Source organism: Equus przewalskii, chromosome 17 (assembly GCF_037783145.1).
Source record: "Equus przewalskii isolate Varuska chromosome 17, EquPr2, whole genome shotgun sequence".
Taxonomy (NCBI): domain Eukaryota; kingdom Metazoa; phylum Chordata; class Mammalia; order Perissodactyla; family Equidae; genus Equus; species Equus przewalskii.
The window spans coordinates 44,819,360-44,844,531 of NC_091847.1; the positions used below are offsets into that span (position 1 = coordinate 44,819,360).

The 25,172-nt window shown below is 35.7% G+C and overlaps 1 protein-coding gene across 12 annotated transcripts in view; it reads right to left on the minus strand.

Moving 5' to 3' along the window:
* The window catches only part of LOC103559669 (sodium channel protein type 3 subunit alpha), a 115,687-nt gene that overhangs the window by 61,107 nt on the left and 29,408 nt on the right, over positions 1-25,172 (minus strand). For 6 of the 12 annotated variants that reach the window (XM_070581498.1, XM_070581495.1, XM_070581490.1 and 3 more), the window contains exons 4-11: positions 20,877-20,995; positions 19,246-19,335; positions 8,611-8,739; positions 8,022-8,113; positions 6,758-7,030; positions 6,487-6,550; positions 1,436-1,577; positions 124-330 (exon numbers count right to left, since the gene is read on the minus strand). In XM_070581498.1, coding sequence (XP_070437599.1) covers positions 124-330; positions 1,436-1,577; positions 6,487-6,550; positions 6,758-7,030; positions 8,022-8,113; positions 8,611-8,739; positions 19,246-19,335; positions 20,877-20,995 — 1,116 coding nt within the window. Of the gene's footprint in view, positions 1-123; positions 331-1,435; positions 1,578-6,486; positions 6,551-6,757; positions 7,031-7,838; positions 7,931-8,021; positions 8,114-8,610; positions 8,740-19,245; positions 19,336-20,876; positions 20,996-25,172 lie in introns of those variants that run through there. The other 6 variants (XM_070581497.1, XM_070581493.1, XM_070581489.1 and 3 more) reach the window with 2 other exon arrangements.

The window sequence follows — 25,172 nt, forward strand, 5'->3', positions numbered from 1 at the left end:
ACGGATCTTCAAAGGTTTGAAGATGCAAAAGAATCAAACTGTTTCTATGTAATGCAACTATGTTCTCAAATAAGGATCAATAATAATAATAATAAAGTTTTGCTTATTTTTTTTTCTCAGTACCTGAGCTTCTTCCTGTTGCTTTTTGAGCTGTTCAAGCATCTGCTGAAATTCGGCCTCTTTCTGTTCTGCCTCTTCCAGGGTGGCCTGATTCTGTTCCTCATAAGCCATGGCCACCACAGCCAGGATCAAATTCACCAAATAAAAAGAGCCCAAGAAAATCACCAGGACAAAAAATATCATGTATGTTTTTCCAGCTGCACGTAATGTCTAGGGAAAAAAGGGGTAATTTCATCAGGATTTTATATATTGTTCCCAAATAAAGATCTGATTACCATAAGTAGATAGCTGGGAGATGAATGCTTTTTAGCATCCAATGTATTTTGACCAAGATTTTTTTGGTGTTAAAATGCACACACATAGACACACACACACACACGCACAAATAGTAAATTAAATTATCCGAGGCTTGACTGTAGTGTCATTTGATATAAACACACACATTTCAAATTAGTATATATTGGATATCCATATGAACCCTATTAAAGCACTTTTCTTAGAGTCCACAACACTGGGCAATGTTACAAATGAGAACACTAATTCCTCCAAAGCAGTTCCACTTCCACGGAAGCCGACTTTCCACACCATCTAGAGATAGGATCTTTCTTCCCTCCTCTTCTAGCCCCAATTAACTATAAGCTTAATTTGAAATTTTTATATAATTTATTTTTAAAATCTTTTCACGTTTTTTTTCTATTCACAACTAGATTGTAAACTCAAAATCATGAACATCCTTTCATTCTCCATAGTCCCTAACAAAGTGTCTTTCATAAAGCAGCTCTCAATATACATGTACTGGCTGAATGAACAATTGGGATCCTAGACACAAGCGTTTTATACTGGACCCTCCTGTGTATTCTAGACTGTTATAAGCAAGTATCCTTACTTGCTTCATTCCAGATGTGCTCATAGCATTAAATCCCATGCATGTTAATTTGACCCTTACTGCTGTGGTCTGAATGCTTGTGTCCTAAAATTCATATGTTGAAATTCTAATGCCCAATGTGATGGCTTTAGAAGGCGAGGCCTTTGGAAGGTATTTAGGTCATGAGGGTGGAGCCCTTAATAATGGGATTAGTGCCTTATAAAAATAGCCTCCAGAGAGATCTCTAACCCCCTCCACCAGGTGACAATACAGCAACAAGTTATTAGCTTATGAACCAGCGAGAGGGCTCTTGCCAGAACTCGACCAAGTTAGTGTCTTGATCTTGGACTTCCCAGCCTCCAGAACTGTAAGCAGTAAATCTCTGTTATTTATAAGCTACCCAGTCTGTGGTATTTTGTTGTAGCAGATCAAACGGACTCAGACACTCACCAACTGGTAAAGGTTCTCCCAGTAGTCTTGAGTCATGAGTCGAAATAGAGACAAGAAAGCCCAGCTAAAGGTGTCAAAGCTCGTGTAGCCATAGTTGGGGTTTCTACCAGCCTTCACACAGATGTATCCTTCTGGACACTGGCTATAAAACAGAGAAATGGAGCTGGGGTCAGCATAGCAATTATAGCTATTTCAATCAATCTTGATTTATGGGAATTGTCAAAACCCAGAGTTGCTGTCATGAATTTTCTTGCCTTCATTTCCAGAGCACTTTAGGTAATTGCTCACAGTGAGACTATTATCAGATGAAATTTATTAGGAAAACCAATAGAAAACTTAGGTGCAAAGGAATCAGATTTATAGACATTTAGAATGGCAGAGAGGCAGCAACCACACACTTCTGCCTCTGACACCATCAATATGCTGCTCTTTACAAAGTGGCAAGAATCAATGATTAAAAAAGAAAAACCAGGAAACAGCCAAAGGATAGGGAACCACGTAATGAGGTACTGCCATAGCTACTTCTGTAGAATTTTCTCAAATAAAATTTATATTTTAGAACAATTTTAGATTTACCGAAAAATTGCAGAGAGTACAGACATGCCCAGTTTCCCCTATTATTAACATCTTATATTGGTATGGTACATTTCAATCAATATTGATACATTGTTATTAAGCAAAGTCCATATTTTATTCGGATTTCCTCAGTTTTTACCCCCATATCCTTTTTCTGTTCCAGGATGCCATCCAGGACACCATGTTACGTTTAGTCATCACGTCTCTTTAGACTCCTCTTCACTGTGACAGTTTCTCAGACTTTCCTTTTTTTGATGACCTTGACAGTTTTGAGTAGTACTGGTCAGGTGTTTTGAAGAATGTCCTTCAAATGGGATTTGTCTGATGTTTTTCTCATGATTAGATTGGAGTAATGGATTTTGGGGAGGAAGACCACAGAGGTAAAGCACCATTGCCTTCACATCCTATCAAGGGTACAGTACGTACCTCAATGTGGCTTATCACTGTTGACGCTAACTTTTGTCACCTGATTTATAATGCTTGTCAGGTTTATCTGCTGTAAATTTGTCTTTTTTTCCTTCTTTTTCCATACTGAACCCTTTGGAATAAAGTTACTATGTCCAGCCCACACACAAGGAGTGGGGAGTTATAATCCACCTTCTTAAGAGCAGAGCATGTACATAAATTATTCGTAATTCTCCTGCATGAGAGATTTGTCTATTATCTCTCATTTATCTATCTACTTATCTATCTATCCATTTATTCAATCATTTATTTATATGAGTATGTACTCATGGATATTGATTTTCTAATTTGAATTATAATCCAATTATATTTTATTTATTTTGTTGCTCAAATTATTCCAGTTTTGGCCATTGGAAACTTTTTAAGTTGACTCTTGTATATCTTTGACACAACCCCATGGCTATATGTATGTTTTGCTTTGTTTTGCTTTTTAGCATTTTCTTACTTTCTGGCACTACACGATGCTCCAGGTTCATCTTTTATATCTCCTGCCCTAGTCCTAGAATCAGCCATTTCTCCAAGGCACGCTTGTTCTTTTCCTGGAGAATGGTATTAGAAACCAAGCTCTGGGTGCTCACTGTGTTTGTTGCTAAGGTGGTGTCATTGCTTCTAGGCTTTCAGGTGACAGAACTGATATATGAACAGATATATCAGATCTTGGTTTCTAATACAATACATGTGTTTCTATACATAAATATCTAAGCCTAGGTTAAGCTAAACCTGAGCTCATACTCATGTCTCCAACTCTAATTCATTACCACACGATCATTCTAGACTCTTCTCTTTGCTTATCTGCAACCTCTCACTCCCAAAGTGAGTTACTGGGTGTCTGTCATCTGCCACCCATATACTTAATTACTCAACACCAGTATACATGCAAGGTTGTTTCAGGATTGTTAATCCATCCTGCCATGGGAAACACCTTTATCAACTAGAACACAGTTCCTTTTGCCTTTAGTCTTACAGACTCCACTCGTTTCCAAAGTTACTTAGATTGGCAGCTATTCCCACACCTCCTTCAGTGAGATTATTTTATAAATTTTAAATACATTTAGATACTTTTGTCACATTCTATATTTTAACCTAGCATCCACCAATTTCACAAATGAGTTTTTAAAAATTTGCATACACTATTCTCTCTCTGTGCTGTAAAGATCTATGAGATTTGACAAATGTTTAATGTTCACCATTACAGAAACATGCAGAATAGTTTCTCCACCCTAAAAAATCCCCTGTGCTTCATCTAGTCAACCGCATGCCCTGAACCACTGGAAAACACTGATCTTTTTATCATCTCTGTTATTTATCTTTTCCAGAATGTCATGTAAGTGGATTGTACAGAATGTAGCTTTTTCTGATTGGCTTTTTTTTTCACATATGCAATTAAGGGTCATCAATTCTTTTTTTTTTTTTTATGTGAGGAAGATTGGCCCTGAGCTAACACCTGTGCCAATCTTCCTCTATTTTGTATGTGAGTCACTACCACAGCATGGCTTGATGAGTGGTGTAGGTCTGCACCTGGGATCTGAACTGGCGAACCCAGGCCACCAAAGCGGAGCATGCCAAACTTTAACCACTACCCTCCCAGGCGAGCCCTTATTCATCAATTCTTTTTGTGGCTTGACAGCTCATTTCTTTTTATCACTAAATAATATTTCATTGTATGAGTGTCCCACAGTTTATCCATTGACTTGTTGAAGGATATATTGATTGCTTCCAGTTTCTTCTGATTATGAATATGGCTGCTATAAATATTCATGTGTAGGTTTTTGTGTGGACATAAATTTTCAAATTAATTGGCTAAAGACCTAGTTGAGCAATGGCAAGATTGTTTATTTTGTAAGAAACTGCTAAATCGTCTTCCAAAGTGATTATACTATTTTGCATTCCCACCAGCAGCGAATGAGAGTTCCTGTTGTTTTGCATGCTCATCAGCAGTTGGCTTTTGTCAGTCTTTATGGACTTTAGACATTCTAATAGGTTTATAGTGAAAACTCCTTATTATTTAAATTTTCAATTCCATATGACAAATGATGTTTAGCATCTTTATATATCCATATTAGCCATCTGTATATATTCTTTTGTAAGATGTGTGTTCAGGTTGTTGTCCATTTTTAAATTGTTACTTGTTTTCTTATTGTTGAGTTTTAAGAGTGCTTTGTCTATTTTGGATACAAGTCCTTTATCAGAGATATGTTTTGCAAATATTTTCTCCCAATCTGTGGCTTGCCTTTTCATTCCTTTTACAGTGTCTTTGCAGAGAAGAAGTTTTTAATTTTGATAAAGTCCAACTTATCAATTTTTTCTTTCATGGATTGTGCTATTGGTGTTATATTTAAAAACTCATCACCAAATCTGAAGTCACGTAGATTTTATCCTACGTTTTCTTAAAGAAGTTTTATAGTTTTGCATTTTATATTTAGGTCTCTGATTTATTTTGAGTTAATTTTTTTGTAAGGTGTAAGATCTGTATGTAGGCTCATTTCTTTGCATGTGGATCTCCAATTGTTCCAGCACCATTTGTTGAAAAAACTTTCCTGTCTCCACTGAATTGCATTTTCTTCTTTGTCTAAAAGTAATTGACTATATTTGTATGGGTCTAATTTTTTGGCTCTCTCTTCTGTTTATTGATCTATAAATCTGTTCTTTCCCAAATACCATACTATCTTGATTACGATAGCCTTATAGGAAGTCTTGAAATTGGGTAGATTTCTTTAGAATTTCATTTGACATTGAATAATAGAGTGCCTATCAGTTTTACCATGTAAATTACCTAACCCCTGGTAGGTACTCAATAAAGGGAAGTGATTATTATGGTTTAATAGGATTAAAGCATACATTAACCAATCTTATCCAAAATTTTATCTAGGCTTTTACATTAACCACAATAATAAAAAATAATAGCTGACATGCAATAAATGCTTATGATGAACCAGGTGCTAGTACACCTGCTTTATGTATTAATTAATTGCCATAACAACCCTAAGAGAGAGACAATATTACTCTCTCCATTTTAGAAATAAACTGAGATACAGAGAGCTTAGGACACTTTTCCAAGGTCAAAGAGTCTGTAAACGGTGGAGTTAGGATTTGAACCCAGGTATACATGAAGCCTAGAACCTATGCTCTTATTCACTAGAGTCTTCTAAGAAAGGTTGGGAAAACTATCAGGAAATGAAATTTCTCCAAAGATGCATCTTTATAACTGGTATGTGTTTTCAATAATTCTCATAGATCTTTGTGGCCACACCAGGTTTCCCATTTTCTAGGATGACTCAAAATACATTCCGTGTAAGTTCTGTGGTCTAAGAGTCACTTACTATTGCTATCTCTTGGCTTCTAAAAATATTCACTCTCTATCTTCACTTAAAATTAATTTACAATACTCTTGGGAAAATATGTTGTGTGAGAGGCTAGCAGGATGACTAAGGTATTATAATATCTCTTATTGTAGAATGTGACCAAAAAGAACTGTTCAGTATGCAGACTCAGATTTGGACATGCGTTTACATATATCTACCCCTTGGATTCTTTGCACACAGGGTTTCACGCTATTTCAAGAACACTTAAGTCTCTCAAAGCACTTTCCCAGTAGGGCTTGCACCCTGAAAACTGTGTTAAATTCTGGATCTTTCCCAGCCATAGCAATGCTCATCCCATCAACACATACCTACACCAATCATAATGTGTCCATCTTGTAATTCCTTCTCTGTATTTTTTAAAAAGCTCTGATGGGTTTACAGAAAAGACAGACTTTACGCCTTCACATTTTGGAGCAATAATTCAGGTACATCTTAACTGAAATTCTGGAGAAAAGGTCTTCGCCCAAAGGGATGATCTTGATGGCTGTGAGTTTAGAACTGATAGCAATCCAGTACGACAGAGATGGTACTTCCTAGCTAGGCAGCACCACTCTTTATTATATAAATGTAAGGCTACCTTTGTATATTTTTTTCCTATTCTCTTTTTTTAAAAGTGTTCTACGTCTTTCAAAAAAATTTGCTCCTTACCCTGCATCTGAGCCATTTCCACAGAGTAATGGGTCTTTTTGTCCATCCAAAACGTAAAAATGACCTGTTAATATAAAGAATAAACTATTTCATTTCATATCAATCCTACTGATATTAAGAATAAATGAGAGTTAGACTACCTCAGTTACTTCCAAAGTGAACAATAATAAAGTATATTTACAAAGATGGCTTCACACCCACAGCCTCAACTATTGATACCTGAGAACTCATTCAGCAACACTACGGTTAACAATGTAGCAATATTTCTTACTGTCATCTTCAATGTACTCCTTCCAGTTAAATGTGCTCATTGTTACATTAACAAATGTCCCGTTTGAATGCATTGTGCCATTAAAGTAGGAAATGGTGTTGGTTTCAAAGGCAGAATTGCTTGGGGGCCATTGCAAGCATTTATTCCGCAGGTTGCCCATGAACAGCTGCAGACCGATTAGAGCAAACACGCTCAGACAGAACACAGTCAAGATCATGACGTCAGAAAGCTTCTTCACGGACTGGATCAGGGCGCCCACAATGGTCTTTAACCCTGAGGAAAGATAATGATAGGTCAGCTGAGGAAGAGTGCCATACGTCTTCTTAATAGTCACACACATTCTCTACCCACAAACAATTGCTTGGCTGTTTAGACACCAAAACTATATGGACAGCCAGATGGTTTTGGAAATAGATGAAGAGCAGATTTCATTTATGAACAGTGTGTTTTCTGGAGGTTCAAAATGAAATTGTAAATACCTAGGCAGGAAGGTTTTTCGTGCTGCCACCACATCTAAAGATGGACCTGAGCTATTTTTCATTTCAGATTTTGTGATTCATAAGGCTATTTCCCTTCAAACCATTCTTTATACTAGCCCCCAAGTAGCAAATGACTTAGAGGAGAAAAGAATTTTAAAATAATAAAAATCCCATGCCATGTGCATGCTGTTCAATAAGAATTTTTTCTCCTTTATAAAAGGAGATCCATTTTCAAAATAGATCTGTAGTGAATGGTAAAATCCAAATCAGTTAGTAAAGCCATGGTAGCGAAGCTTTTTCAGAATGTAAGAGAAAACTTTATGTCATAAATGCAAAAGAGAAAAAAAAGAGAGAGAGAGAAAAACTAGTATTTTTTTATAGACATCTCATGCAATTGTTTGTTAAACTCAAAGGCTGACTTTATAAATAAGTACGTATTTTCTAAAATGTTAGGAACTGAGCTGCACTGAAACATCATCTGGCATCTTGAATGTGATAAACAAGAATGACAAGCAACAAGGCTAATGTTATAAGTGTGATTTCAACCTCAATATTATTGTAGTATATTTAAAGTCAGCCTCGGTGTTTAACCTCGCTCTCACCTGGAATGACAGAAATTGTTTTCAATGCTCGGAGAACTCTGAATGTTCTCAACGCTGAGACATTGCCCAGGTCCACAAACTCTGTCACATATCTGTAATAGGGAGTTCACACACAAACACAATAACACACAAGAAAAGTTGGAGATATAAGGGGCCTACCATCTCAGACCAGTTTCTTCTTACCTGGAATTACAGAAATAGTTTTCAGAGCTCTCAAGACTCTGAAAGTTCGAAGAGCTGAAACATTGCCTAGGTTTACAAATTCTGTTACATACCTGTAGAATTAAATCAGAGTTACTGATAGTTTTGGCAACGTTCATACTAAAGAAAGAATTAATGCTGGATTTGGCATATAGAGCCCCTTGAGATTAACAAATGGAATTGCTGTAGACCTCAGGGTGCCATATGCTGAAAGCTGCTTTTAAGGAATGAAATTTTGTTGCTTTATTTCAATATAATTTTGACTAATATGAACAAATTTGTTTGCAAAACTATCAAAGTACAGTTGGTGGCATTAAATTATAGTCAATGAATAACTTCATTTTGGTGAAGTGGAAGACTATATGATATGAAAGTAATTCCATTTATTGCTCATTTATCAGATATATTTACCTTGCAATATCTATTCTAATATATATTCTCTAAATATATGAGGCATATAGTTTATTTGGCTAATAAGCAAACTCTACATTTAAAATATGTCACAACAACCTGGTTTATGCTACAATCATTTTCATTTCTTTGAGCTTAACAAGTTTTCAAAAATACTCACGCCATCACAATGACACTAAAATCCAACCAGTTCCATGGATCACGAAGGAATGTAAAATCTTCTAAGCAAAACCCTCTTGCCAAAATTTTTATAAGTGACTCAAAGGTATAGATTCCAGTGAATGTATACCTAGGAAAAACATCAAAACAAAAATTAACAATTTTGTTTGAACTATTAAAATAGATTTTTTAACATATTGCAAATCTTATCTTTCTGTGGTTTTTCAATTCACTAAAATCATATTCCTTATTTCCACCTACTGACAAATCTACTATTAATCTTACAAGCCTAAGTAAAGGGTTAAACTGAAGAGATAATACCTTCTAAACAAGAATCTGATCTTGTTTAGCTATTTTGGTTTTAGAATAATAGTTTTATGTGTTTTATGGATAATCATCAAGCTGCCCTCTAGAGCAATGTTGTTCCATAGAAATACAATGCAAGTGACATACGTAGTTTTCAAATTTCTAGTAGCCAAATAAAAAAGAAGGAACATGTGAACTTAATTTTCACATTATATTTTACTTAAAGCAATATATCTAAAATATCATTTCAACAATTAAGACTAGCCAAATTTCAAGTTTTGGTAGCCACATGTAGCTAGTGTCTCTCTCATTGGACAGTACATCTATAGAGGCAACACTTCTTGGATTCATCTATTTATAATAAAATATTTCATTCAGGAGGTGATGTCAGCATCATGCTGGAGTGAGCGCTTCCCTTAGACTCTCCCAAGATACAATGAAAAGAACATTCATATGCTAACAGAGGACATTCATGCAACACAAAGACGTTTGAGAGACCCAGGCAGCCATACATCTGAAGATTGAGGTGCTAGACCCTCCAGAGGAAGTGGAAAGAGGTAAGAGGGTCTCCTTTCTCTTCCCAAGTGGCAGCAACCCAGGGTGTGGCACCATGGGTGGCTCTGAGAGGAGAGGGGGGAGGGGGTGGCCCTCCACAGGAACACATTCACTCTCCAAGTTCCCTAACAGACCATGGGAAAGCCCCCCACAGGTGACTAAACTATTTCAGGGGTGTTTTCATCAAGCCAGAACCCCAGGAGAGCAGATAGTGAGAGCAGAGCAAGAATGCCCCCAGGATTGCGCAGGTGAAAGAAAGAGCCCTTCCCCCTTCTTGGCACTCCAGCTTAGCCAGTCAGCCAGAGTGCCCATGTATCTGATAGCAAAGCAGCAGCTGTGAGCAAGTGAGTTGGGGGGTCCCAGTGTGCTCAGAATACACAGCTCTTGACCCTCCCCCAGTGGCAGCAGGTGGAATCTGTGATAAGATACTATCACTATGCAGAGGCACAAATCAACACTGACAAACAGTATGAAAAAATATATTAATATACTCCTAACCAGAAGGAAAATGACAAGCACCTAGAAGTCAATCCTGAAGGCGCAGAAATCTATTTAAAAAAAACCAATGAGTTACAAGAAAATACAGATAGTTCAATGAAATCAGGAACCTCTTCACAAAAGAGATTGAAGCTATAAAGAAAAAACAATCAGAAACATTGGAGGTGAAAAGCACAATAGATTAAATAAAGAAAAATCTGGACACCTTGAATAAAAGAGCTGATGTTATGGAGGAGAGATGTAGCAGTCTGGAGGACAGAAATATAGAAATGCTTCAGAAGGAGGAGGAGAGACAACTAAGACTAAAAAGAAATGAGGAGATTCTCCAAGAAATATCCAACTCAATTAGGAAATGCAGCATAAGAATTATAGGTATTCCAGCAACAGAAGAGAAGGATAATGGAGCAGAAAGCTTGTTCAAGGAAATAATTGCTCAGAACTTCCCAATCGTAGGGGAGGAGCTGGAAATATAAGTGAAAGAAGCCAATAGAACTTCCAATTACATCAATGCAAAAAGACATTCTCCAAGGCATATACTAGTAAAGCTGGCAAAAATAAATGACAAAGAAAAATATTAAGAGGAGCAAGGCAGAAGAAAATAACTTACAAAGGAACCCTTATCAGGCTTTCAGCAGATTTCTCAACAGAAATCTTACAGACTGGGAGAGAGTGGAATGATATATTCAAAACTCTGAAAGACAAAAATTTTCAGCCAAGAATACCCTATCCAGTGAAAATATCCTTCAGATATGATGGAGAAATAAAAACTTTCCCAGATAAACAAAAGCTAAGGGAGATCATCACCACAAGATCCCCCCCCACCACCACAAGAAATACTCAAGAAGCCCCTTGTACCTGAAAAAAAAAGAGAAAGAGTTTACAAACCCTTGAGTAAGGAGATAAATAGGTGGTCAAAATCAGAAAATTGCAACTCTCTATCAGAACAGGTTAGCAAACACTTAATTATAACATTAAAGATAAAGGGAAGGAAAACATCAAAAATAAATATAATCTCATTTTAACCACAAACTCACCATACAAGATGGACTAAGTTGTAACAATAATAACTTAGAAGGGGGAAGAGGAAAGGGATGGAATCAGAATATTCTAAGCAAATAAGAGGCTATCAGAAAATGGACTATCTCATCTACGAGATTTTTAATACAAACTTCATGGTAACCACTAAACAAATAATCAGAACAGAGACACAAATGATAAAGAGAAAACTAAGAAAACCATCACAGAGAACTACCAAACTGAATTGGCAGGCCGAAATACACAGGACAAGAAACAAGGAGAATGCAGAAGAACCAGAAAATGAGCAATAAAAAGGCAGAATTAAGCCTTCACATATCAACAATCACTCTAAATGTAAATGGATTGAATTCTCCAATCAAAAGACACAAAGTGGCGGGATGGATTGAAAATCAAGACCCAACAATAAGCTGCCTCCAGGAAACACATCTCAGTTCTAAAGACAAACACAGGCTCAGAGTGAAGGGATGGAAGATGATACTCCAAGCTAATGGCAAACAAAATAAAGGATGTGTTGTCTTACTTATATCAGACAAAGTAGACTTCAAGACAAAACAGGTAATGAGACACAAAGAGGGGAAGTATATAATGATCAAAGGGACACTCCACCAAGAACACATAACACTTACAAATATATATGCACCCAACACAGGAGCACCAAAGTACATAAAGCAACTATTAACAAACCTAAAAGGAGATATTAACAACAGCACAATAATAGTAGGGGACCTTAACACCCCACTTACATCAATGGATAGAGCATCCAGACAGAAAGTCAACAAGGGAACAGAGGATTTAAATGAAAAACTAGACCAGATGGACTTAATAGATAGATAACAGAACACTCCATCCAAAAACAACAGAATACACATTCTTCTAAAGTGCACATGAAATATTCTCAAGAATAGACTGTATTTTGGGTAACAAAGGAAGCCACAATAAATTTAAGAAGATTGAAACCATATCAAGTACCTTTTCTGACCACAACACTATGAAACTAGAAATCAACTACAGGAAAAATTCTGGGAAAGTGACAAACATGTGGAGACTAAACAAACTACTGAACAACCAATGGATCATTGAAGAAATTAAAGGAGAAATCAAAAAATATCTGGAGACAAATGAGAATGAAAATACACCATACCAACTCATATGGGATGCATCAAAAATGGTCCTACACAGGAAATGCATAGCAATACAGGCTCACCTTAACAAACAACAAAAATCTCAAATAAGTAATCCTTTTGTTTTTTACACATTTTTCTTTAAGTATGCCCCCCCCTTTTTTTTGGTGAGGAAGATTGGCCCTGAGCTAACATCAGTTGCCAATCTTCCTTTTTTTATTTCCCTCCACAGCCCCAGTACATAGTTGTCTACCCTAGTTGTAAGTCATTCTAGTTCCTCTATCTGGGGTGCCACCACAGCATGGCTTGAGAACACTGCTAGGTCCGTGCCCAGGATCTGAACCAGTGAACCCCAAGCTGCCAAAGTGGAGCATGCAAACTTAACCACTTGGCCTTGGGGACAGCCCCTTAAATAAGCAATCTTAAACTACACCTAACAGAATTAGAAAAAGAAGAACAAACAAAGACCAAAGTCAGCAGAAGGAGGAAAATAATAAAAAATTGGAGCAGAAATAAATGAAATTGAAATTTAAAAATCTGTAGAAAGGATCAATGAGACAAAGGGCTGGTTCTTTGAGAAGATAAATAAAATTGCCAAGCCCTTAGCCAGACTCACTAATTGAAAAAGAGAGAAGCCTCACATAAATAAAATTATAAATGAAACAGGACAAATTACAATGGATACTACAGATATACAAAGGATTATAAGAGAATACTATGAAAAAATATATGCCAACAAATTGGACAACCTAGAAGAATGAATAAATTCTTAAACTTATACAGCCTCCCAAAACTGAACCAAGAAGAAATAGAGAATCTGAATAAACCAATCACAAGCAAAGAGACTGAAACAGTAATTAAAACACTCCCAAAAAACAAAAGTCCAGGACCAGACGGCTTCTCTGGAGAATTCTGCCAAAACAAACATTCAAAGAAGATTTAATACCTATCCTTCTCAAACTATTCCAAAAAATTGAGGAAGATGGAGCACTTCCTAACACATTCTACGAGGCCAATATCACCCTGATCCCAAAGCCAGACAAGGACAACATAAGAAAAACTACAGGCCAATATTGCTGATGAACTTAGACGCAGAAATCTTTAACAAAATATTACCAAACTGAATACAACAACAGATTAGAAAGATCATACACCTTGACCAAGTGGGATTTATATGAGGGACACAGGGATGGTTCAATATCTGCAAATAAATAAATGTGATATGCCATGTTAACAAAATGAGGAATAAAACCACATGATTGCCTCAGGCATAGAGAAAGCATTTGATAGGATCCAAGATCCATCTACGACAAAAACTCTCAATAAAATGCGTATAGAAGGAAATACCTCAACATAATAACGGCCCTATATGACAAACCCACAGTCAACATCATACTCAATGGGGAAACATGGAAAGCCATCCCTCTGAGAACAAGAACAAGACATGGGTGCCCACCCCTGCCCCTCTTATTCAACATAGCACTGGAGGTTTTGGCCAAAGCAATTAGGCAAGAAAAAGAAATAAAAAGAGTCCTACTAGGCAATGAAGAAGTAAAACCCTCGCTGTTTGCAGATGACATGATTTTACATATAGAAAACCCTAAAGAATCCATCAGAAAACTATTAGAAATAATCAACAACAACAGCAAAGCTGCAGGGTAGAAAAACAACTGACAAAAATCAGTTGCATTTCTACACTCTAATAATGAACTAACAGAAAGAGAACTCAAGAAAACAATCCCATTTACAATCACAACAAAAAGAAAAAAATATCTAGGAATAAATTTAACCAAGGAGGTGAAAGACCTATACAATAAAAACCATTAGACATTATTGAAGTAAATTAATGAGGACACAAAGAAATGTAAAGATAATGCATGCACATGGATTGGAAGAATAAATATAGTTTAAATGTCAATACTACCTAAAGTAATCTACAGATTCAATGCAATCTCTATAAGAATTCCAATGACAGTCTTCACAGAAATAGAACAAAGAATCCTAAAATTCATATGGGGCATCTAAAGATCCTGAATAGCTAAAGCAATCCTAAGAAAAAAGAACAAAGCTGGAAGCATCACAATCCCTGACCTCAAAGTATACTACAAAGATATAGTAATCAAAACAGCATGGTACTGGTGCAAAAACAGATACATAGATCAAAGGAACAGAATTGAAAGCCCGGAAATAAAACCACACATCTATAGACAGCTAATCTTCGACAAAGGAGCTGAGAAAAAACAATGGAGAGAGTAAGGTCTCTTCAATAAATGGTGTTGGGAAAACTGGACAGTCACATGCAAAAAAATGAAAATAGACCATTGTCTTTCACCATACACAAAAATTAGCTCAAAATGGATCAAAGACTTGAAGGTAGGACCTGAAACCGTAAAACTCCTAGAAAACAATTTAGGCAATCCACCCTTTGGCATCAGTCTTAGAAGGATGTTTTCGAATACCTTATCTACTCAAACAAGGGAAACAAAACAAAAAATAAACAAGTGGGACTTCATCAGACTAAAGAGCTTCTGCAAGGCAAAGGAAATCATGAACAAAATGAAAAGACCACCCACCAACTTGGAGGAAATATTTGCCAATCATATATCCGACAAGGGGTTAATCTCCAAGATATATAAAAAAACTCACACAACTGAACAACAAAAAAGCAAACAACTCAATCAATAATTGGGTAGAGGATATGAACAGACATTTCTCCAAAGAAGATATACAGATGGCCAGTAGGCACATGAAAAGATGTTCAACATCACTAATCATCAGGGAAATGCAAATCAATATTACCCTAAGATATCACCTTACACCCATTAGAATGGCTATAATCACCAAAAGAAAAAATAACACAAGTTGGAGAGGTTGTGGAGAAAAGGGAACCCTCATACACTGCTGGTGGGAATGTAAACTCGTGCAGCCACTATGGAAAACAGTATGGAGATTTCTCAAAAAATTAAAAATAGAAGTCCCATACAACTCAACTATCCCACTACTGGGTATTTATCCAAAGAACTTGAAATCAACAATTCAAAGAGAGTTATGCATCTCTATGTTCATTGCACAATTATTTACTATACCCAAGAAGTGGAAGCAACCCAAGTGCCCATAGACTGATGATTGGATAAAGAAAATGTGGTATATACATATATACAATGGAGTACTACTCAGCCATAAGAAAAGACAAAATCATTCTATTTGCAACAACACGGATGGACCTTGAGGGTATTATGTTAAGTGAAATAAGCCAGACAGAGAAAGACAAGCAATGTCTGATTTCACTCATATGTGGAAGATAAACACACACATGGACAAAGAGAATAGTTTAGTGGTTACCTGAGGGGAAAGGGGTTGGGAGTGGGCACAAGAGGTAAAAGGGCACACTTATATGGTGACTGACAAATAATAATGTACAACTGAAATTTCACAATGTTATAAACTATTATGACCTCAATAAAAAATATTTCATTCAAATTTCTTAATGGTTAGAATTAGTTTTAGGGATATTTTACATGTCTAATCTAGAAGATATACTTCCCTTTTTTTTAACCTTAAGCGTCAGGCATAGAGTTATAAAACTGCTTCTCTCTCTCCATTTCTCTCACTCTCTCCCCCATCTCCCTCTAACTCTCTCTCATAAATATATATATATAATCACAAGATTTTTAAATTCATTAGTATTTTGTCTGTGTGACTTACACAATTACCAAAATTCAAGGATAAATAAAATTTCTGAATCTAACCTTGCATGGCTACTATCTCTGTGCAATTGGGCCAAATCATTTAAACATGGTCAACTCCAAATTTCAGCATCCAAAATGGTGAAAGACTTTCCCATTTGCTGTCTGATATAGTGCATTTCTAGCCCTCTCTTCTCTGAGTGTTGACAATATGTTATTTCTGTGTCTTCTAAAAATAGTTGAGAGTGCTTGTTTTTCAACATTGTGTTCTTTAAAAAAGCACAATTTAGGTTTATTCTTCAGATCACTTCACCCAAGCCACAAAGATTTGATTTACTCTTATTAAAATTCATTATATTTTCCAGCCTAATAGTATTTTATATGTGAAAAAAGGAGAGTTATTTCTGCATCATTTTCTGTAGAAGGTTTCTCTCATATGAGGGAACAAAGAAATCAGCAGTAAATGTTTACAGAAATCGTCACCTCTAGTTTTCCTAAGAACATCCCCCCTCCTTTCTTTATTTTAACAATTCAAGTGATTTCATGAGGAATATGTCTAATGCTGTCTTTACTTATTGTGAAGTAGCTGACTTTATTAGGAAGAGATACGTTTTATAGGCCAAGCTTATGTTGACTTGCGTTTTAGTTTGGATCTTTGTGTATTACACAAAATCACCAGGACATTTCTGTTTGTAGTGATAGCTGGCCTTGCAAAAGGCCACGAGACAGCTCACGTGTATATTCTGTTTATCATCTTAACATAGGCACATGAAAAGATGCTCTATGGTCTACTCTTGAGCAATTCTATGTTATCTACAGAATTACTGGTGTAAGATAAAAGTCTCTATTCCCTATTCCTGTTTTTGGAAAATTTGTGGGGACATTTGGAGTATATAGTGAGTGTTGACAGCTGTCCAAGGAAGACAGTCCTAGAGCTGAACATCTGAGACATTCTGTTCTCTGCACAGAACAGGTGTTCAGAAGCGCCTATCAGCAAACTAGATTGAACAGGTAAGTGGGAATCAAGGGCACCTTGATCTTTCTTGGCTCTGCCCCGACTGGGCTCCTAATCACGCCATTGACTGTGTCCACGTCACAGGTTTTTCCCTGTAATTATCATGTCCAAGGAAGTGCCTTGCATTATATAATACCACCCTCACTACATAATATGGTCCTCAGGCCGTTCTGTGTATGGCACCTCTTTGGTTAGGGACTGTTTCTGCTATCAATGACCAATGACTTCTCTTTTCAGGTCAGAACTGAGTTATCTTCTCTTTTCATTGGACCCTAGATCTTTGACTGTAATACCTAATATTTTCTTTGTGTTCCTGCTGCCTTGCTATCAAGTGATTAGAGATAATTGATCAGGAAACCAATGCAAAGTTTTCCAACTGAAAGATATAAATCAAAAACTTTTGTAAGGCTGAGACTATTTTCATAATGGGTATAGTCATCTCTAAACATTATTTTAAAAAGAGAGATCTGCATATCCAGGTAATAATACTCAAGTGTGCCCTTTACCTATCTTTTAATAACGTTATACAAATAAATGAAATTTATACATGTTTAAATGCTTCCGTAATTTCTGCTGGGAAGAGCACATACAGAACAGTTTTATATAGCTATGTCCATTTGTTAATCCCAAAATCATAAATGGTTATTACAATCCTGTTAAACAGCTTGCCTCAACAGAAGAATTAGATTACCGAAAGGATTTCTAGGGAGAATTTTCAAGCTACTATCAAAAAAATCTGTAACTAATGTGTTAAATCACTGACAAATGATGGCTTAGAGTGGTGCTGTAAATCCTCATAGAAATCTATAACAACAGAAATAAAAATGGCAATATTCTTCATAATAATTTATCTCCTATTGGACATTGCTTTTAAAAATATAACAATAAAAAGAACATCCTATAAATTTTTCTTTCACTAAACCAATAAAATACCTGATCATTGTATTACACTATATATAAATAGCCTATATAAACTAAACACCTGGTTAGCTAAAAAGCATATTTCTTCGTCATAAATAACTTCACATATAACTAACAAATTAGGGAATAATATTATAATGCAGAAATTGTGTTAGTTAATATACAATTTTTCCCAGCATATTGATATTTTGAAATAATTAGGGGCATCTTTTCCCTCAACATCCTTAGCAATAAAAGACCTTAACGCTAATGCATAAAATTGACAAACGTGCCTTCTGTAGTGCCAACAGGGGCTAGTTTAGCATGCCCAAGAACTATCGTGCTTAGATCTTTCTCTCTGGGTTAAAATATTGAATCAAATGTTTTGTGTCAATAACATCATACAAATGCCCCCAGGGCCTCCAACTCGAGGGAGAAGGGACAAGGCCTAGTGTCTGAGACTACAAAAGAAACTGGCTGTGATTTTAGGTATTCACATCTGTAGAGATTTAACTGGGCCAATACCTTTTTATTGGGATTATTATTGTTTTTATTAGTGTTGTAATTACAAAGTTTCATAAGTTTTGAGTGATCTGCCCTAATTGTGTTTTCCCCTTAAGAAAACATTTGATTTTTTTTTTGCAGGGAAAGATTCACCTGAGCTAAAAACTGTTGCCAATCTTCCCTCCCCCCTTTTCTTTTTCTCCCCAAAGCCCCAGTGCATGGTTGCATATCCTAGTTGTAAGTCCTTCTAGTTCTTCTATGTGAGCCGCTAACACAGCATGGCAGCTGACAGATGGTGGTGTGGTTCCACAACCAGGAAACGAACTCGAGCCACTGAAGCTGTGAGAGCGCCAAACTTTCACCAGTAGACCATCAGGGCTGGCTCAAACCATTCAATTTTTTGAGCATAGTTTTGAAGAAGGTGTTTTCTTTCTTTTACGGAGCTTATCTAGAGTGTTTTAGTACAGATGCTATGTCTAAATAAACTATCTCTCTAAATATAACCTAAACATCTGAACTTCAATACTTAAATGTATTTTTCCTAAATATAACAATTTAACATAAAACTGAAATGTCTAATGTAATAAAATTGAGCTAAATATCTAAATCTATTTTATGGGAATATAACATTTACAATAATATACTAGAATCAGTAATTTTATTTATCAAATTACTCAAATGGTCATTGGATTTTATCTAAAATTCATAACAATGATTGAGTGTTCACTTTTAGGCTAAATGATAGGTTTAGTTTACCAGCTAGTATATACTATTTATAACCTTTCTTAAACAGATATTATCATGAATTTGTTGGAAAAAATACTTACCTCATGGAAGAAAAACTCCCCCAAAGAATTTCCCTTATCTTCTTTAATTTTATGGAAATAACTTTTTCTTAGAAGTGTTTAACCTGACTTCAAAAAGTGGAAACCGTAAGTCAGACCGTACCCATAAAGAGAATGCTAGAGAATTTGAGTGTGCGTTTCTCATTCCAAGAAATCGTTTCTACTTACTCGACATTCTTTGTCCAGTCCGGAGGATTACTCAAGGTCATAAACACACAGTTGGTCAAAATAGTGCACATGATAAGCATGCTGAATAAAGTAGATTATAGTTAAGGAATAAATGCTAGTAAATCATCATGGCCATTAACCAAAGATCTAATACAAAAAAATCATCAACACGAGTTACCTGTGAAATTAATCTTACTTATTTGTTTTAAAACAGTGGCAAACATAAAAAGAAACTTCAAAGCCTGTCATATATTCTCGGTCTATTCTTTTTTCATGTTACATCATATCCTCACAAAACTGAATATAATAGAAAGAGATCTCTACCAAAAGTAAGAGAGAATTTTACATTTCAGTCAGCTGTGTGAAATTGCCATGCAAGGGGAAATGACCATTCTTTAGTGAGTTTACAGCATAAGTGTAAAAGTTGCACTTCAGATAAAATTGAAAATCTCCACTGACTGACAAAAAGTTAATGAATGCAATATAAAAAGCTGAAGAATGTATAGCTCAATATATTCAAAGGTTACACTGACTGAGATTTCTACCGTAATTAGGTACTCTAGGAGTCTTATGGTAACGTTACTCATTCCTTTAGAGTTTATAACACAGGAATAAAAGGAGAGATGATTTTTTGCTGATAAGTTAATATTATTTTCTAACTTTTTATTTTCACTTTAGATTGTGGGAAAACTTAACAGGCCATTTGGTTATCTTCCTGTACCTAGCCCACCCCATACCTAAACAGATAAACACTATTTCGAAAACTTCCTGAGAATTAGCTGTAATAATTTCTCTTGGGATCTCAATCCAGACTTTACCTTAAGGAAGCTTATGACTATTTTGAGGTAAAACTTTTATTTTAAAATGTAAATACCTTCCAACATCAAACCATAGAATGAGAGAATTCAAATGCACTTCAAAAAGTTATCAGTCCTATTTGCCCCATCTCTAGGTTACCCAGTATTTCGTCTTCCTTTTAGTTTTTACACAAGCCTGTTTTGAATCTGCCTATATAAGATGCCCATTCTTGAACACTGCTTCAAAAGATCACCTTACTATTTTATCACTACTTATTTGAGAATTTTCTTGAAATCCACACCTATTCTGTTCTTTTACATATACTTTTTGACTATCATTATAAATAGTTTTAAGTTCAAAGATTTTTAAATATAAATTACCAATCAGATACATAGGCATATAGTAGTTTAATAAATGTTTACTGAAGGAAGGCTGGATCCAGGTGCTGAAAATACAGAACCAATTAAGGAACAAAAGTTTGAACATTTGGTGATATAGATAATAATACTAACCACAAGAGACTGTTTGTTGAGCAATGGTTATATATGGTGTAATTGAAGTTAATAAAAATATAGAGTAGATTTACTATTGTTCTTATACACAACGTGTTTCATTTACACATTCACTATCACAGTTGTATTTTTACATCTAGAATCATAATAGTCATTCTATAATAATCTTGTTGTAAATAGAAAAAATCAATGAAAACAGAGTAAACAATGATGTTACTAATAATCTCAAAGAAATTTTATACATATATAAAAAATATATGACATTTTCTATAAAATCAACCACTAGAAACAGCATTTAGACAATTCACACAAAAAGGATATGAATGTACTAAAATCTTAATAGCAATTTTCCTAACAGGGTTTAGTGGAGTTAAAATATACAAGGCAGAGGTGGCACTGAATCGGAAAATTGCCTTCCCTTTATTCAACACTATAAAAGTCTGAAAAAGAAAATATGAGAAAAAAATTATTAGATTAGATGTGTGGCTAATTTGAAGAGTTTATACACATGGAGAACTTTTTACCTGATTTGTTTGTTCAAACTTGTCTTTTTAAACTAGTTCGTATGTCATAACTCTCAACAAGTTAGCTGTTTCCCCCCTGAATTAGCATATAACTACAAATAAAGATGTGACTTACTATTATCTAATCAGTCTCTAAGCTTCCAACTTCCCAATACAAACCAATGAACCGACACAAAATTTTTACCAAGTTGTAAGGCAACCTACAGACTCCACTTCTACTTAAAGCTTAAACCACCTGTCTCCAGCTTTGGTAACTTTTCAGATTATTCTGTACACGCTGATATCAAAATAATCTTTTATAACTATTTTAATTTCATCAAGTCTTTTTAACTCCAAAGTATATGATGCCTCTCTACTTTTCCTTATGGAAGTTGTCCTACTTTAAAATGTTCAAACAGACTGAATAACCTGGTTTTGCTGATTCTGTAGATCTGCTGGTAATACTGAGAAGGGGCAGCTGCATTGAGAATGAGGCTGAAATATATCATTTCAAAGGGCATTCCATAGCTAAAATCCTGTGATCTGAAACCTATAATCATCAACTTAGCATTTAAGCTATGCTGCCCAGTGATTACCTACCACCTCTCTCTCAGATCATCTTTTATTTTTCCCACCACGGCGTCTCTGCTCCAGCCAATTCAACTTACTTGTCAGTCCCCCTCACAACCTGTCAAACTCTCCCTCTGACTCTGAAAATGGGTGCCATAGAATCCTAGAGGAAGGAGGCACCTGAGAGGTCATCTAACACAAACTCCCTCTCATCTCAGGTCCATAACAGACCTGACAACAAGTTTCCACCTACAATGACCCACTACTTTATGAGAGGCTCTTAGTCCTGTCTGCGTATCGGAATCTCCTGGGGTGATTTTAAAATTGCCAGTATTTGGATTCCACTTCAGACCAATTGAATCAGAATTTCTGGAGGAAGGGCACAGACAGGGGTATTTTAAATTCCCTCATGTGATTTTAATACACAGTCAAGGTTGAAAATCCCTACTCTCTGGGAATGTCCTCTGCTCTCAAAATCATCTCCTCCATTAAGTCTTTCCAGATAAATCACACTGCCTTCTGATCACTCCCTAATTGTTTCCCCTTACCAGCAAGTCTTAGTATATTAATTTGCACACGTTGGCGTGTTGCTTATAATTATAGTCAAGTAGCAATTTACATGTAGGGTTCATTCCACTGAAGGACTAGGTTAGAAGTTGTTATAACCCATTGAGCATAAAGAGCCTGTAATCTACTTTTTCTCCTTTTTTTTCACAGTATTTAATAATGTGGTTTGCAAATAAAACTTGTTTTAATTAAATGTGGGTTTACCTTTAAGATACCATTTCCTTTAAGACATCTATTCTATATATCCATTTACTTAATAATATGTTTTTACCCTTTAACTAAGGGCTATATCCTGTACATTCATGTTCAATGACAACATGCACTGTTTGAATAGGTAGACAGAAATATATTACATTGTGAGCATAAAGGACAGAAAAAACAATTTCTCTGTACTTTGCCCTTTTGTATTCAAAACCATGGAGCCAAACATTACCTAACCAGCCATTTTCCATGAACTACAGTCTCTAAATTTGAACAATTCTATGAAGAGGGCAAGTAAACTGTTCTTTACTAGCAGTTGGATTATCCACAAGGGACAGTGGACGTTGGGAAGACTGCCCTTGAAGCACAAATGCATTAAAGGATCTTTTTGGATTCACAGGATTAGATCATTTAATATTACGAACGCTCCATATCCATATCCAATGTATATTCAGCAGTAACCCGTAATAGTTCACCATAATTTACGGTGCATTTACTCATGCTTTCTTTTGAAACAACTTTCCTGTAAAAGCAATTGCCACTTGTTTAGGAGAGGGTTTTATTTTGAAAGATCTCTAAAAACAAAGTGAACAAGAATGAACTGTGCTTTTAAACACGGAATCCTCTGCTCCTCCAGCAAGATTAGCTTTTGTGGTACTAATAGGATTAAAGATGACGCACCAAGGGCATCTTCATCGAATTTACAGATTCTGGAACAGATCAGGCCTTAAGAATACAACCCCAGTTTATTTCTGGAGAACAACACCCAACACAAAGAAAACCCTGAGTTTTGAGAAATCAGGAATAAAATATTAATGTCCTGTACAGTGAAAGAATTACAAGAAAGACTTTTGAAATTTGGGGCTCTTATGTTATTGAGAGACCTACCTAAACTGATAATTACTTGAGAGAATGACAGATGACTGGGGGAGGAATAAATAGTGTCAATTCCAATGCCTGGTTTTCAAGTAATGATAAGTAATGATACGACTTAACAAAACAGTATTACATTGCTACTAAGGTGATGAATGCTATAGCTGGAAGTATATGAAATTGGAATAGCTGGAATGCTGCTTGCTTCTTTTTCCCAGGTAAATCACATCTTATAAGTTCACTAAAATTTTTACTACTTGAGGCAGGAATAAACTTTACTTCTCTGAGTAGCACCATATCAATCAGAGAGTTCAAAAAGTTATACAACCAATTTTTAACACCATCTTTTATTATGTTAATAAACACCATGTATAGCTTTGCTTAGTGGTTAAGAGCTCTGTTTCTGGAGCCTGACTGCCTGGGTTCAAATCCTGAATCCACACCTTATGGAGTGTGACCTTGGGCAGGTTACTTAACCTCTCTGGGCTTCACTTCCTTATCTGTAAAATGAAACTGACACAGTACCTGCCTCACTGCTCCTTTGAATATTAAGTTGATTGAATATTGAGTTATGCCAGTTAAAGCACTCAAACAGTGCCTGAAAAAGTATGAGTACAACAAATGTTAGCTATTATTATTATTATCACTGTCACTATTTTTAAGTTATTACCTGGTCAACTTAAATACCATTAAAATACATTGTGATGCTGCTCATCTGATTAAATTAGGTATGTAAAATCTATCATTAATGGTAGCAAACAGCTACATAATGCTTTACAGTTTTTAAATGCCTTTCATCTGCCTCATTTTGTGTAATTAGCATAAGCTTCATACCACATTTTAAAATTTCAGAACTTCTTCCATCAGCTTCTTCTATTAGCTCCTATCCTAAGAGTCGCAAACTACCTTCTTCTACAATATCATCTCTATCTTCATCTGTACATAGCCACTTCATAAAGGAAAGTAGAGCAGCCAACAGGAAAGAAGCTGCCTAGATGCCTCCCAAGGTGAGTCACAGCCACGATGACTAAACCAGGGTCCAAGTCTGGTTCTCAGACCGGGAGGCAATGAAAACTGACTTTGTTAGCACACAGAAGTGGCAGACTCACAATAACCAAGCTTGAAAGTCTGACACGTAAAATCAGAATGCCAATCTATTTATTTACAATGAGATACATTACTGTCACATGGACTGAAATAATTGCAATGGCATAACTAGCACATTCTTTCCTTTTAAGCAGATCTGTGGGAAGACAAATTATAATAAGAAGGTTCTTTGCTAAGGGTACAGTCCAAACAAGCTGACTTAATCAAATGATGCCTGATGGCTAAGGACATCTCTGTTAGGTAGCCCAGTGTAGTCCCTCTACAATGAAGTGGCTTGATTTGGGGAGGAAAATGCTTTCAGGGCTATTACTAAAGGTTTGTCTCCCTTGGAAGATGCTGATGTCTGTCTCTATTTCATTTTTTTCAGCCTTAATCTTACCAATTCCCTTTCTTAAGGACATTTTATTTCCCTAAATAGCAAATATTTCTAATCATATCAGAGTAAGTCACACCCCTATCTCTTAAAGGTGTCTTTGCAAATATATACCTTGAATTAATAGTTTTCAAAAAAGAATTTTCTTCCAGTTTGGGGGGGGGGATATCTCACTGTCATCATCATGTGTAATAATACAATAAATAAATTTCAAAGTTTTCTTTATCAATTCTATAGTAAAGTACTAGAATAAATTCCTTTTAGAAATGTATGAATATATATTAAATGCCGCCTTTCATGAAACTAGTTTAAAAAGGAAAGGAAAGGACCCGTTTTAACTATTTAAAATTTGTTTTGTGACTTTAAATAAAGCATTTTAAAACTTGCTACTCAAATTGTGGCCCGAGTGCTAGCAGCATGAAT